This window comes from Dendropsophus ebraccatus, chromosome 10 (assembly GCF_027789765.1).
Source record: "Dendropsophus ebraccatus isolate aDenEbr1 chromosome 10, aDenEbr1.pat, whole genome shotgun sequence".
Taxonomy (NCBI): domain Eukaryota; kingdom Metazoa; phylum Chordata; class Amphibia; order Anura; family Hylidae; genus Dendropsophus; species Dendropsophus ebraccatus.
Genome location: NC_091463.1, coordinates 71,298,496 through 71,314,987, shown reverse-complemented (window position 1 = coordinate 71,314,987; position 16,492 = coordinate 71,298,496). Strand labels below are relative to the sequence as shown.

The 16,492-nt window shown below is 45.9% G+C and overlaps 1 protein-coding gene across 1 annotated transcript in view; it reads left to right on the top strand.

The window, feature by feature from the left end:
- Positions 1 to 16,492, top strand: part of LOC138765988 (interleukin-13 receptor subunit alpha-1-like) — a 52,973-nt gene that overhangs the window by 28,652 nt on the left and 7,829 nt on the right. The window contains exons 5-10 of the mRNA XM_069943230.1: positions 2,048 to 2,098; positions 4,569 to 4,753; positions 5,054 to 5,184; positions 7,509 to 7,665; positions 8,328 to 8,424; positions 10,792 to 10,855. Coding sequence (XP_069799331.1) covers positions 2,048 to 2,098; positions 4,569 to 4,753; positions 5,054 to 5,184; positions 7,509 to 7,665; positions 8,328 to 8,424; positions 10,792 to 10,855 — 685 coding nt within the window. The remainder of the gene's footprint in view (positions 1 to 2,047; positions 2,099 to 4,568; positions 4,754 to 5,053; positions 5,185 to 7,508; positions 7,666 to 8,327; positions 8,425 to 10,791; positions 10,856 to 16,492) is intronic.

Genomic DNA, 16,492 nt, shown 5'->3' with positions numbered 1-16,492 from the left:
TAACTAGGCTACCAGGGACATGGCAGGGGGTTAACTACAATAGCAGGGGCACTAGGCGAACAATACCTTGCCTTGCCCTGGGTGCTGCAAACCCCCGCTACTAACTGCCGCGCACGGTATGCGGCCCTCGAATGATTTTATTAATGCCCGACCGGCCCTCGACATGGAAAAGGTTCCCCACCCCTGCTCTAGGGGGATAAATGACTAAACTTTCTTTTATACTTTTTATTCTTTAGTCATAACCATTTTTAGATGTGCACTAACTTCCTGTTGTCTGAATGCAGTCACCAATTGATTTGCTCATTTTAGTTGCCATGGCTTTGAACAAGGACATAGAAATACTGTATAATGAAAAAAAAAAATACTACCTGAAATAAAGTCATATTACACAGACCAAAATGAAACATCCATTGATACATGCAGTAGCTGGCTTGCTTTATATTACAACATTAACTCTGTCTTTTCATATATATATATAAATAGCTTTAATTATCACAGAAGCATAAAATCCCTATTAGCATGCATCATGGTATCTACAGATATCCAGACAGAATGTGGCAGTCAGTTGGCATAGAGTAATGCTGTTCAAACATATACTGTAAAATAATAGATGCTGACCTTCAAAAGGCATAACATTGAAACATTAGGTTTATCCCAGACAATGCTTTTAGTGAACTCAGTGGCAAGAATACAAGCTGCAAGTTGGGAATTCCCACGTAGTTGGTTTTGTAGGTTAGAATTAAAAACAAACATTGTGGCACAGGACCAGAAATCTCCCAAAAATCCCACTACTGGATGGGCTTCCTACACTAAAGCCCCCACAGGCATCGGATGCGAGTCTCTGGATACATCTACTGTAACTGACATTACTTTCCTATCCACACCCCAGATTTTAAAGGACAACTCCGGCGAAAAAATTTTTTGGCTTATTTAACACACATTACAAAGTTATATAACTTTGTAATGTGGTTAAATACCCGGTCTGGCCCCCTTCCCCCACTTTCCGACTCCCGACCCCCCACCCCGGAAGTTAAAGAATGTATACATTACCTATTACGGTCGTCACGGTCCTCTTCTCCCGGGCGGCATCTGGTGACGGGTGACGTCAGAGCTGAGGGGCGGTCCGGGTCTTCTTCCTCTTCGGCGTCTTCATTGAGAGTGAATGGGAGAGAAAAGGCTGCTGGTGCACATGCGCACCAGCAGCCTTTTCATTGGCTGGAGCACATCACATGGCTTCCAGCTTGCTCAGCCCTGATTGGCTTAGCTTGCTGGAAGCCATGTGATGCGCTCCAGCCAATGAAAAGGCTGCCGGTGCGCAAGCGCACTGGCAGCCTTTTCTCTCTCATGGACCCGGAAGCAAGAGACATCGCTGGACGGCGGACGCAGGTGACGGTGAGGCGGACGGCGGGCGAATGGAGTGGCGATCGTCACCGGAGGGATGGTGTCTGTGTGTGTCTGTGTTTTTTTTGGGGGGGGGGGGGGGTCCCGCCGGAGTTGTCCTTTAATGTTGGTTACCTTTTGAGAATGTGATGACCCAATTTAATATATATATATATATATATATATATATATATATATATATATATATATATATTTATTTATTTTGACTGCTTCTACTTCCATTAGGCTGACATCTGAGTTGTCCTGGGACAAACAAGCTTTGGTTAATGGCTTTTGGGAGGAATTAAAGGGGTTATCCAGACTTAGAAAAACATGGCAGCTTTCTTCCAGAAAAAAACAATACTCTTGTCTTCAGTTTGGGTGAGGTTTTTCAACTCCGTTCCATTGAATTGAATGGGAATTAATTACAAACCACATCTGAAGTAGGGACAAGAGTTGTGCTGTTTCTGGAAGAAAGCAGCCATGCTTTTCTAATCCTGGACAACCCTTTTGATGTCTCACATCAAGGGAAAGAAAACCTGTCATGACCATCCATTCTCTATATTGGTTTAAAATCCTTTTTAAACCAATGATAATTGTATAGACCACAACAAGAAGTGCGTGATACATACAGTATATCCCTTTTTATTTTTCGTTCTGTATGCAGGCTCGATAAGGAACATATATGTCTTCCAGTTGAAAACAAGAAGCCAACACCGTAAGTAGAATGGGGAATTCAGATTTCATATAGAATGATAAAACAGTCAAGAGAAAGGAAGGGTTTAATTGAAATTGAAAGAGTTTAAAACGACTCTGTACCCACAATCTGACCCAACCCCCCCCTCCCCCCCAAACCACTTGTACCTTCGCATAGCTGCTTTTTAATATAAGATCTGTCCTGGGGTCCGTTCGGCAGGTGATGCCGTTATTGTCCTAAAAAACAACTTTTACACTGGCAGCCCCGTGCCCAACGGCCGTGGCCTAGATTGTGTATGCATTAGGCTGGCACAACCTCTCTGTCCCTCCTCCCCGCCCTCCTCCTCATTAGGAATGTTCCAGGCAGGTTTCCTACTATTCATCAGCTGTGTCAGCCCAGCACATGGGCTGGATCGTTAAGGCACCTGTGCAATGTTCAGACAGGAGAAGATGTTCTAGGGGCATTCCTAATGATGAGGGTGGGAAGGAGGGACGGAGGGGTGGTGCAAAGTTAGGGCACAGATTCTCCAAGCCACGGCCGTTTGACTCAGGGCTGCAAGTTTAAAAATAGTTTTTTAGGACAATAGCTGCATCACCTGCCGAATGGACCCCAGGACAGATTTTGGATAAAAAGCAGCTATCTGAAGGTACAAGCGGTTTGGGGGGGTCAGATTGTGGGTACAGAGTTGCTTTAATGCCGGCTTGTATTCACTACACCATGGAATCCAGACAGAACCATTATAGCACAGTGTGACGGGTGTCAATAAGAAGTAAAAAAAAATGCTGCACCTGCTTTGCTTTATTTTAGTTGGATGGTATGGTCAGTGTGTTTTTGACTTTAGTCCTGTTTCTTTGTGTTTGCAAAAATTTTGGATGTTGTCATTTTGAAAGTAAAATGAAGAAAATAAAAAAAGAAGCAACTTGTACCAACTAAAGATGTGGATCCACTGGGTCTCTGATGAATTTGTTATACACAAACAAACCATAAAATTAGTACTGTTTATTCTTGATTGAATAAAAACATGATATGCAGTATAAAAAACATTTATATATCAACAACAACAAAATGTGGCAAAAATTACCATATAAAATGCTAGTGGCGACCAACAAACATTTCCAAATGTCAGATAAGCTTTTAGTACAGGATAATATACGATTGCAGACTGCAACCTTTTTACTGGTGTAAATGTCTATCCTACACCCAACTATATATGGCCTAAACAACAGAACAGAGATTGCAGTGAGTCGGTGAGTGAAGCATTTGGCTTCACCTAGATCCCCAATGAAAACTTTTGACAGTTTTAACATACAGTAATATCAGTAATAAATGATACCTCTAAATAAAGAGTCCTCTGCTGAAAGAACCACTGCAATGTATTTAGATTTTATTTTACATCTCTGGGGCATGTCAGAGGTTTGGAGGTTTGGAGCTTTTAGGGTCCTATTAGACAAAGTGATTTTTAACAATTAACAATAAACATTCGCAATCGAGAGATACCTGAAATCTTTCACTATATTACACAAAATGATAGTCGTTACTACGATCGTTACTAAGATCGTTTACTCCATCTGATTACAGCAAAAGAGCGAACAATGCGGAATTACACTGAACGATCAGCGATCGGCTAACAATTTTATTGTCAGCACAAAATGAACGATCACCGACACATGAATGATTTCTCGTTGGTCATTTCATTGTTGCCTGCATTGACGCTAAACAATTATCATTTATATACATGCTAAGTTTAAATTTTGATTATGGCCAGACTCTATGGAGACAGGTCATTACCCAGGTATAGGATGGTTTTCAGATTGAAGTTAGCAGCTGCAGTTCTGCTTACAACTTAAAATCACAGACACAGAAAAACTCATGTACGTATCAGTAACGTAAGTTTTATAGACCGAATATGGAGCGGAACTACTCATGCGCAGTGTATTCACATGAATTACATAAACATTCAATACAGACGGGGTTGCAAAGTCAAGCTGGCACAATGTGTTGTTTACCCTATATATAGGTCAAAAAGTTAGAAAAATACATTCTGTGCAAAGAATATGCTCTATGTACCAGACATGAACAGAAAAGGTGTCTCTGAGGAAAAGTTCATGATGTGAAAACACTTGATGTGTCCTTGTACACAAGGATGACTAATATGCAAGATTTTAGAATCATCATCATAACCCTATCACAAACGAAATGACGATTTTTCACACGATAATCGTCCCTTGTAATCAGGTTTTGTGGGTAGTGTGGTCTTATAAGAAAATGGGAGTTGAGGGCATGGTCGCAGCTCAACGTCATAGGGGTCAGATGGAGAAGGGGAGTGGTAGGAGGAGAATGACAAACACCACTTCAGATGATTTGGCGAAGGATGACACATGTAATGATAAAAAATAAACATATAACAGGTATGATGTATATTATAAAGTATTCGTTTGTTAAAAAATATGAATAATAATCCAGTTTTAAATATAAGTTATTTGGATTTTAGGTTTTATGACTTGTTAGATGATGGGAACCTGTGCCAGAATTATACCTATCACAGTGGGATACCTGTTGGATGCCAATTCAAACTAGAGGAGGATTTTAACCATTTCTACTGTCTGTTGGCTGTGGTAACGGACAGAACGCAGAACAGTAAACCCTATTTATACTTTATCTCTGTCAATAATATAGGTGAGTTTTACTGTTAACACAAACAAGGTACAAGTAGAACCTAAACAGATTATTAAAATGCATGTGCCAGTGTGGTCGTAGGTAAAGCTGTCACTGCCTGACCACTTTTAAACATAAAAAAAATGGCTGGGAGCCAATTGCTTTGTATTTGTCTGATTGTATTCTGTATATTTTATCTCCCTGCGTAAGGTTTCTTTATACAGCTGTTCCTTTTTTTTTTTTTTTTTTTTTTTTTTTTTTTTTAATAACCAGCTGCCTATTGCATATTAATGTGTTTTTTTATGTCTTTGTATATTTCAGCAAAGTTGAAACCTCCAGTCATAAAGAAGATAGAGAGGACTCCGAGTAACAGTTTGTTAGTTAGTTGGAATGTTTCCAATACACCTAAGGATTCAGAATATCAATTACAAGTCAACAATGAAATTTATTTGGTATAATTTTTATTTTTATTTTGTTACTTAAAGAGGTTTTCACAATAAGTGACTTAAAGGTGTATTTACATGAATAATTGAATTGATGGCCTCTCGTCAGGATAAGCAAACACTATATCATTGGTCAAAGTCCAGCACCTGGCACCATGCTGATCTGCTATTTGCTACAGCCATGTTGCCAGAAATACAAAGAAGGGAATGTAGTGGCCATGTTCCATGAATGGGAGCTGTGCTGAAGTAACTCATCTCATCCACTACATAATATATGGCGCTGTCTATTTCATTCCATTCACCTTGTTTTGCAGGTTTTGACATCTGACTGGCTATCTGCCAGTTGTCTGACCCTGCCGATCAAATATTGATACTGGCCACGTACCGTTCATACTAGGGACAATTTTGTCTCGGTTCTTGGGATTGTTGGGGGGAACCAGGGGTCAGACCCCAACCAATTACTGTATTTTGCTGCATATAAGACTACTTTTTAACCAAGTAAAACTCTCAAAAGTCAGGGGTCGTCTTATAGGGCGGGTGTTTAAAAACTTAAAGACTTGAGAATCTGTGGTCGCCATATATGGTGGGGGGAGCTCAAAACCATATGAAGAGAGATACGGCATAGTGGTGCTGTGCCCAGAAAACACACCTCTTTCATCTGTCTGGCCCGCCCTTGTATCCTACTGGTATTACTGTACCTCCTTCTCTGGCGCTCAGATCGCGCTGCTGTCTGATATTTTTTAATTTATTTTTTACTTGGTGTGTGTTGGAAGAGGGGTAGTCTTATACAGCGAGTATATCCCAAACTCTATATTTTAAATGGAAAAGTTGGGGGTCGTCTTATACGCCCAGTTGTCTTATATGCTGGAAAATACAGCAGCTTGTTTTATTCTTCCATGTTATTGATAGGGGGATAACAAGTTGAAATATTCATTGTAATATCCACCATTTACCTAGAATCTGTATAAGTAATCTGATGTAATTATTAGTGTAGAGTTATGAATTTTCTGTATAAAGTCAGACTTATAAACTGTGGGTTTCAGTAATTTGACCAGGGAAGGATTTGGCTCCATATAACCATAACATTGATTTGCGTTCTCCCATACAGTTATTTGGCATTGTTTTTCATGCTTTTATTAACCCCTTCAAGAGAGAGCCATTTGATGCCCGGATGTCCAGGTCAAATTAATGCAATGTCCCTCCCGGCCTTGTAAGAGCCATAGCTCTTTTATTTTTCCACCTACAGGGCTGGTTGGGGTTGTAATATTTTTATTTATTTTTAATATTTTTATTTTTATAATGGGCAAGGGGGCATTTTAAACTTTTATTGGGATGGGGGTTTATACACAGATCGCCGAACCGACAGGACGGGGGTAAGAGGCAGTAGGAACGTATATAGAAAGATTGATAGATAGATAGATTACTGACAGGAAGGGGTTAATAAAGTATAAAGGCAGCTTTGTAAGTGTTTGCCTTTTTTTTTCTATCAGAACTGCTACAACTGTATTTGCAATACCTTGTTATTAACGAACACCTTTCTTTTTTTTCTGACTTCCTTATTGATACTAGTGTGATACTTGTCAAGCCACAAGGTCTATACTAGGGATGTCAAACTTGTGAACCTCCAGCTGTTGCAAAACTACAATTCCATCATGCCTGAACAGCCAAAGCGTTTTTGGCCAGGGGCAGATGACTGTGACCTTACTGACATAATTACGATCTTTCCGGAGATCAGCAAGATCTCTGACCAAGACCAAGATAAGCTGACATTGTGCGTGTCGGCTGATCGTTACCATTCAACATGCACTATTACACTAACCATTTATCGGCCTTAACGGTTGGTAATCGGCTTAGGTAAACCAATAATCGCTTAGTGTAATAGCGCAGTAACCTGGGGTTGCTAGATGTTGTGTACTGTAGCTGGGGCTAGTTGTACTAACTAGGCACTTATCATGGTGGCCAGGGGTGGTATGTACTAGCACACAACTTTTTTAAGTAAGACAGGTACAGGTGTAGAGTAACCACAGATGTTTGAGATGAACTTAAAGGGAACCAATCAGCCCATTTGGGCTGATTTGGTTCCCTGGAGGATAGTAGCTTTATGCCTTAAAAAATAAAGTTTAATCCCCAAGCGCATTGTAGGGAGAGGCGCAGCAGAGAGTGACAGGCAGAGAGGCAGGCAGAGAGGCCTGTTACTGTAGTCTCTTCCTGTCAAAATTTTAATTTTAAATTTTTATTTTTATGTACAAAACATGTACGGTATCTTCATTCCTGATATTCTTATGTGTATGTCTTTAATACTGTACCTAACAGTGGTGCTCTTCTTTTTTTAGGTCTCTTCAGATAGTAAGGAAGTTCCCAATGCTCTTCCTGATGTTACATACACAGCTAAGGTTCGGGTGAGGTTACCGCAACACGCAGTGGATTTACCTGATCCACAAAATGAGAATTTCCTCTGGAGTGAATGGAGTGAGGAAGGAACATTAGTAGGTACAGAAAAATATACCAAAACTATATATATTTCCACAAGGAGGAGACCTGTTACCTCTTTTTGCTTGTTATATGGTCTTTCTGCTGCTACTTTCATAAGAAGCCTTAGGACATGATTGCATGCTAAGCCAGACAACTCTCCAGGAGGGTTTACCTATCTGTAGACAGCTGTTTCAGGGTTATTGTCCCTTATTAGTAAAGTGCAGGGTGGTGGCTGGCTGGCTTGAGACGCCTTGATGCAAGCTGGTGGTAGGGGTCTATACATGTTTCCAAGACTTGTGAGAAGTTTTTTTATCTTTCTTTTTTTACGTGTCAGGCACAGCTCAAATGTTAGTAAGTATTCATGTGTTTTAATATGTTTCCTCATTGTATATATACAGAAATGCATCCTATAACCCCCTATCATCACTATTAATCCCCAAAATGAAAACTCTTGAACTTAATATGAAATCTTTCCAGAACTGCTTAACCTTTGACAATTCAATCAATGATGCTCTGACTCAAAATCAGGATCCATATGAATTCATTGATTTCCTAGTAAGTTCTAGTTTCTGACCTTTTCATGCTGAGAAATAGATGCACTCACACATTGTAGAGGTTGTGGTTGAAAATGGTCACATTTGTACGGTAGGTTACTGACTTAGTCATTTCTTGTGTTCTAGCTATAGAAGGTGGGAAAACCGCATTTACAGTGCTACTTCTCCTGGTTTCTTTTGTGATCATTGTGGCTGTGGTCCTTCTACTTATCAACATGAGGAGGTAAAGCTTCAATTCTTGCAGCTATTTGAATACTTTTAATTTGGAAAAACAATGAAGGGTAAAAGTGGCGTCTAACATTTTAAGGGGGTTGTTCAGAAATAGAAATAGGGACATGCCTTTTTAAGTGAACAATGCTGAGCTGCAAATACAGTCACACTCCATGGACAAGAGTAATGTCTTTAATGATAAAAAGCAGACTGATTCTTCTATTTCCAGACAACCTGTTTATACAAATTAATTATAGTATTTTAAAGTACTTTCAGGACACTGAAAGAACAAACCATTACACACAGAGTTGTTTAATCCATAAATTGCCAGTTCTTTGTTAGCTAATCCAGATTACAGTTCTGAGTTGTAATTATGGTTGGGACAGAGCTAATTCCACAATTTCCAGAATGCATTGCTTTCCCTCAGATGTTCATCACTGCCCTTCCCCTCTGCCTTCTTCCCTCCCACAGCACTTCTTCCCTCCCACAGCACTTCTTCCAGTTTCATGTCCAGAGCCATTGCAGAACATCTAATTTTACAGCGTGCTTTCACACAATCAGTGACTTAGCAGCACCTGCTGTACGCATTACCTGTCTGCTCGTTCTCTGGTTTCATTCAGCTTAAGGCTGCATGCTGTAAACACACCTAAAAAAATGTGAATAATGCATATGAAATTGCTAATCAGGGGTGGTGACATCACTCAAAGGGAAGTATTTGAGTTCAGAGACAATCTAGCTACACCTCCTGAGTAAAAAGAGGATTATGTGTTGGTTGCCTCCAGACAGAAGGAGAAGCCAGGGAGCTGGAGACAATACTTCCTTTTAGGGATAAATTAAGGAAAAACATACTGAAGCCAGTACTATTTATAATAACACCATATTAGAAAGTTGTGTGTCTTGGGGTGTAAGTTTTACTTTAAATACAGTTTTCTGACACTGGAATACACCTTAGGTATACCATTTTTTTCCTTATAGTAGTCCTCAGTGCAGCATAGTGGTGAAGTGGTTTCTCCATGAAAGTCAGTAGCACCAGAGCAAGCATGCACTGTGTATTCTGTTCTAATACATTAAAGTGTAACTGTCATATATATATATATATATATATATAATTTTTTTTTTTTTTTTTTTTTTTTGCATAAATCAGTAGTGTAAGCGATTTTAAGAAACTCTACAATAAGCTTTTTTTTAGGCAAAAAAAACCTCTTTCTGTACTCAATTTCCCAGCCTCCCCCCCTCACTTCTTATCTGTGCATTATCAGGCAAATCCGTCTTCATTACAGAGAAGCCAGTGAAGACGGGTTCTGCTGTGTCCATTGTATCCTATAGAGGGGGGAGGGGCCAAAGGAGATGAGTGAGCAGGAAGAAGAGACATGAAAGTCAGCTGTTTGTTTACTGTCTGGGCAGCTGAAATGCTGCATTCAGGGGTCAGAAAGGTCAGTGCTTATCTAGGAACTTGCTGAGAGAAGATTGCAGGGTGTTGTGCTGTGCAGGACTGCTCTGTGCTCACTCACTCCTCTCAGCCCCTCTAATACACACAGAAATCCTGCTTCTTTTGAAGTGAGGGGGGAGCTAGGAAAACAGCTTTTTCAGTACAGAAGGAAACTCTTTTGGTAAATAAAACCTATTACAGAGTTTCTTAAAAATCGCTTGTACTATAGATATTTATTGTTTTCAGAAAAATGACCCTGAAATGACAGTTACACTTTAAGTGGAATAGCTTGCAAGCATTTACAGAATCGGTACTGTGGTACAGGGAGACTGTGGGAAATGTAGAATTCACATAGGAATTCTATGGGGAGAAAAACAGACGGGGCCAAACATCCATAAACTTATCACTGATCCATCTGCTTCTCCGCACTATATACTACTAACATCAGGAGTTAGTTACAATTTGATCAAAGTACATAAGCCTATGCACCACTTCAAGGTTCCTGATTCGTGTGGGTCCCTAACTTAAAAATGGTGCACCACCACCACCACAAGAACCGCACCACCAGAGGTGTGGGGGGGGGGGATTGACCCAGTTGCCTAGCAACTCTAATGCTGCCAGACATAACTTCCCTGGGCTTTGGGCCCAACACTCTGTAGACACTGTGCTGCTGTGATAATGGCCGCACCACACAGAGCAGAAGCAGATAGAAAGTTCACATAGGAATACAGTGAAGCCTGCCCCCTTAATATCTTCTATAGATAGATAAAACTTTGTGTAATTTCTGGATTGAGTCAGTAGCAACAAACAAACAAAGGTGCAGGTATAAAGTGAGAAGAAAAAAAAAAAGGGGGGGGTCTGGAGATTGATCACATAAAAGCCCCATCAGGAGACATTATAGTGCTAACCAAATTTTCTTTCTTTGTTTAATATATTTATTTTCTTTTTCAGATTGCGCATCCTTCTATGCCCTCAGATTCCTGACCCCAGTAAAGGTATATCTAGTGATTTTCAGGTAAATTTTCTTCTCTCTATTGGCTTCCTTTAATTGCTGATCACAATCATCATGGGCAAGCGGATGTACAGATGAGTCATTTGGAGATCAAGGAAGCAGACATTCATCTTACGTGTTTTTTTCTTCCAATGTCCTTGAAAAAAAAATTAATTGAATGGGGAAAGCAAATTGTATGCTGGCCTGTATAGCGAGAGGTATAACGATCCTGCTGTACAGAGCTCTAGTGAGACCACATCTGGAATACTGTGTCCAGTTCTGGAGACCTCACCTACAAAAGTATATTGATAAAATAGAATGGGTTCCAAAGAAAGGGGGACATGATGGAAACCTTTAAGTATGTTAAAGGACTGAATAAGGTTCAGGAGGGAAGTGTTTTTAGAAAAAAAAAAACTGAACTCAAGAACAGAAGGACTCCGTGAAAGGTTTGTTAGGGGAAAAATCAAAAGCAATGTGAGAAAATATTACTTTACTGAAAGAGTAGTAGATGCTTGGAACAAACTTCTAGCAGATGTGGTCAGGGCCGCCATCAGGAATTTCGGGGCCCCATACAACCAGTGTGTCTGGGCCCCCCACATTAATAAAAAAAAAAAAAATTGTGTGTTCGACCCACGCCTTGCTGGGAGGTATAATTTGGTTCAGATTAATTCTAGAGAACTGGCTCATATACCCCATTTTTCCCAGTGGCTTAAAATGTAACCTCTGTTATACAGTTATAAAATTGCAGAAACTAAATGTGAACAAGGTGCAATGTAAATGTCACCATACAGACACTTACTTGTATAGCCGTCTCTTGGGCTCTGTATGCAGTGCATTATATTCACCCCTGCAACGTACAATTTATAGCGTGTCTAGAAGCCCAGCGGGGCTCATTATGATGGAGACTAAAACTTATACAAGAGTGGGGTAGGGGTTCCCCTGTATTCAGAATGCTGTTGAGTACTAGGCAATGCTCCGTTTGGGGTTATTGAATTTTGAGGGTCTGGGGGGGGGGGGGGCTGTTTGATTTGTATATGTTCACCAATATCCCCTCCCCGGTATGCTCACTAACATAGAATGTTGATAAGGCTAATATAATGAGGCTGTTCCATGTTAGTGAGCATATACAAATCACCCCCCCCCCCCCAGGCAGACTAGTTTAGCTCACCCAAGCCAGTGATAGCGAATACATGGCGGTGAGCAGGCCTGTATTTAGAGTTCATGCTGCCCTAGGCACTTTGCACGCAGAGGCGCCCCCCCCCCCCCCCACGTTGCTGTACATGCATGGTATATACCCTGGCACTTGGGTGCCGCTCTGCTTGATGCCCGCTGTTCTCATCAAACACGTGATGGAGGAAGGAAGGAGGCCGGGGACGTCTTAGTTTGGGGACTGGTTCTGTCCAGTGTTGGACTGGGGTACCTGGGGCTCACCAATATACAACCAGTGAGACACGACATGCTGACCCGCTCCTTTACTGAATTCATCTGTATCTGTGACAAATCTCAGAACACCCTCCATTTATACAGCTCTCAGGGTATGCTGGGAGTTGTAGTCTCTGAGAGGACAACCCTGTAATAAATCACTGTGTGCAGAGTCTCCTGGTGGCTGCAATCTGTGGGTGACAACCATCAGCCCTGAAGGTCCAGCAAAACATCTGTCTACAGCCGCAGTTATCATAGGATTGTACTACTTTACTACAACTCCCAGCATATCCTGAGGGCTGCAGACTGTCAGTACATGCTGGGAGTTGTAGTGCCTGCAGCTGTTGTAGTTGGGTCCTATACACTGGATGCTTTGTGGCACATAAGAATACATAGATCTGTGGGGGCTCAGTGTAGGGAAGTGACCCCAGAACAGCACTAATAGGGGATAGAACAAAAACATCTCCCCCAATATCTTATTAGTGATGTTCTGGGGTCACTTCCCTGCACTGAGCCCCCACAGATCTATGTATTCTGATAGGCCACAAAGCATCCAGTGTATGATGCACCTAGGACCCAACTACAGCAGCTGCAGGCACTACAACTCCCAGCATATCCTGAGGGCTGCAGACTGTTCTGGGAGTTGTAGTGCCTGCAGCTGTTGTAGTTGGGTCCTGGAGGCGTTGTGGGAAATCAGAATACATAGATCTGTGGGGGCTCAGTGCAGGGACGTGACCCCAGAACAGCACTAATAGGGATAGGGGGAGATGTTTTTGTTCTATCCCCTATTAGTGATGATCTGGGGTCACTTCCACACACTGAGCCCCCACAGATCTCTGTATTCTGATCTCCCACAAAGCCTCCAGTGTATAATGCACCTAGGACCCAACTACAACAGCTGCAGGCACTACAACTCCCAGCATTTACTGACAGTCTACAGCCCTCAGGATATGCTGGGAGTTGTAGTGCCTGCAGCTCTTGTAGTTGGGTCCTAGTTTAAAAGTTTGGGTTAGTGTACTGTAGTGACCGCAGGGCTGTGTCAGTACACTACCGCAAACAATACACTGACCCATTGAGACCCCAATGGTACACAGGCTCTGCACACTATAGAAGTGATTACAGTGCAGTTACTAATGACTCACAGGTGACGTCTTCTCGAATTGCTGTCGCTAACTTTTTGCTTTCTTCTCCATCTGGCGCAGCATCATGAAGACTTCTCTGACCATAACTCGTCTGCAGGCGGGCAGCTGGGGGTGACTGGGGAAGGCAGGCAACTGGGGGTGACTGGGGAAGGGAGGAGCAGCTGGGGGTGACTGGGGAAGGCAGGCAACTGGGGGTGACTGGGGAAGGGAGGAGCAGCTGGGGGTGACTGGGGAAGGGAGGCAGCTGGGGGTGACTGGGGAAGGGAGGAGCAGCTGGGGGTGACTGGGGAAGGGAGGCAGCTGGGGGTGACTGGGGAAGGGAGGCAGCTGGGGGTGACTGGGGAAGGGAGGCAGCTGGGGGTGACTGGGGAAGGGAGGCAGCTGGGGGTGACTGGGGAAGGGAGGCAGCTGGGGGGAGACTGGGGAAGGGAGGCAGCTGGGGTGACTGGGGAAGGGAGGCAGCTGGGGGTGGCTGGGGAAGGGAGGCAGCTGGGGGTGGCTGGGGAAGGGAGGCAGCTGGGGGGGGGGCTGAGGAAGGGAGGCAGCTGGGGGGGGACTGAGGAAGGGAGGCAGCTGGGGGGGGACTGAGGAAGGGAGGCAGCTGGGGGGGGGACTGAGGAAGGGAGGCAGCTGGGGGGGGACTGAGGAAGGGAGGCAGCTGGGGGGGGGGGACTGAGGAAGGCTGGGGGCAGGGGAGAGGCTGAGGGTCAGGGGAGAGGCTGGGGGGTCAGGGGAGAGACTGGGGGTCAGGGGAGAGGCTGGGGGGTCAGGGTAGAGGCTGGGGGGGCAGGGGAGACGCTGGGGGGGCAGGGGGAGAGGCTGGGGGGCAGAGGAGACGCTGGGGGGCAGGGGAGAGGCTGAGGGTTAGGTGGAGAGGTTGGGGGGGCAGGGTAGACGCTGGGGTCAGGGGAGAGGCTGGGGGGCCGGGGAGAGGCTGGGGGGCAGGGGGAGAGTCTGGGGGGCAGGGGGAGAGTCTGGGGTCAGGGGAGATGCTGGGGGGCAGGGGAGAGGCTGAGGGTTAGGTGGAGAGGTTGGGGGGGCAGGGGAGAGGCTGAGGGTTAGGGGGAGAGGCTGGGGGTTAGGGGGAGAGGCTGGGGGTTAGGGGGAGAGGCTGGGGGGGGCAGGGGAGAGGCTGGGGGGCAAGGTAGAGGCTGGGGGGCAGGGGAGAGGCTGGGGGGTCAGAGGAGAGGCTGAGAATGCAGGGGGGAGAGGCTGGGGGGGCAGGGGAGAGGCTGGGGGGGGCAGGGGAGACGCTGGGGGGCAGGGGAGACGCTGGGGGGCAGGGGAGAGGCTGAGGTCAGGGGAGACGCTGGGGGGCAGGGGAGAGGCTGAGGGTTAGGGGGAGAGGCTGGGGGGGCAGGGGAGAGGCTGAGAATGCAGGGAGGAGAGGCTGGGGGGCAGGGGGAGAGGCTGAGGGTTAGGTGGAGAGGCTGAGGGATCAGGGGAGAGTCTGGGGGGCAGGGGGAGAGTCTGGGGGGCAGGGGGAGAGTCTGGGGTCAGGGGAGATGCTGGGGGGCAGGGGAGAGGCTGAGGGTTAGGTGGAGAGGCTGTGGGGTAGGGGAGAGGCTGAGGGTTAGGGGGAGAGGCTGAGGGTTAGGGGAGAGGCTGGGGGGGCAGGGGAGAGGCTGGGGGTTAGGGCTGAGAGGCTGGGGGGGCAGGGGGAGAGGCTGAGGGTTAGGTGGAGAGGCTGAGGGGTCAGGGGAGATGCTGGGGGGGCAGGGGAGAGGCTGGGGAGAGGCTGGGGGGGCAGGGGAGAGGCTGGGGGGCAGGGGGAGAGGCTGAGGGTTAGGTGGAGAGGCTGAGGGGTCAGGGGAGAGGCTGGGGGGGCAGGGGAGAGGCTGGGGGGGCAGGGGAGAGGCTGGGGGGGCAGGGGAGAGGCTGAGGGTTAGGGGGAGAGGCTGGGGGGGCAGGGGAGAGGCTGAGGGTTAGGTGGAGAGGCTGAGGGATCAGGGGAGACGCTGGGGGGCAGGGGAGAGGCTGGGGGGGGCAGGGGAGAGGCTGGGGGGGGGCAGGGGAGCAGCTGAGGATGCAGGGGGGGCGGGCAGAGGGGAGAGGCTGGGGGTGACGGGGCGGGCGGCCGGGAGAAGGATGGGCAGGCAGGCTGGTTCCCTCCCCCCATGCAGCGTCGGGGTCCGGGGTGCGGGGCAGGTGTTGAGCTTCCGGCACACACAGTGTGACAGAGGCCGGAAGCTCCCAGCTGCAGCCCCGCGTTCCCAGATCTTCTCTCCTGCTCGGCGATGACGTCACATCACGTGAGCGCCGCCGAGCAGGAGACAAGATCCGGGACCGCGGGGCTGCAGCTGGGAGCTTCCGGCCTCTGTCACACCCCGGGAACCAGCCTGTCTGCCCATCCTTCTCCCGGCCGCTCCGTCACCCCCCCCCCCTCCCGGCGCGGACTAGGCACCCGTGGGCCGGTGCTCCCCCCCATCAAAAACAGGTGGCAAGGGGGGCCGTGCCGGCCCTCCTAGCGTAGCGGACGGGGGGCAGCGGCCGGCGGGCCCCCCCCCCCCATGTCTCTTAGGGTCCGGGCCCCATACGGCAGTACCAGTTGTACTGCCTTATCGGCGGCCCTGGATGTGGTTGGTATATCTACAATAACTGTATGTAAACCTGCCTGGAATAAACATATCTATCCTAAGATAATAAGAAGGGAAACACTAAAAGGCCAGACTAGGTGGACCTAGTGGTCTTTTTGCCGACACTCTTCTATGTTTCTATGTCCTTACTCAGGTGGTGGGGAGGAAGTAAAACACCTCACAAAGGGGCACAAAGTTTCTCATACTCCTCAGTATTGGGGAAGTCCAACCAATAGAACCAGATTCTTGTGTGCATATCTATTTGCTGTTTAGAATCTGCTACCAATTCCTCCATTCTATAAATGCTGGCAACTTTAGTGAACCAGCTATGTACCGAAAAGGGTTGTGTACTTCTCCACAGACGTGGTGTCCCGATCATGCTGCCATTAACAGAAACAGTGATTTGGCTAGTCACTTTTCTGGTATAGGTAAGATGGATAATACCAGGGGGGTGGGGTTGTGCTGCAAACGTATATTAGTTATTTTTTTAAATTATATCTATGATTGTATTCCAAAAATCA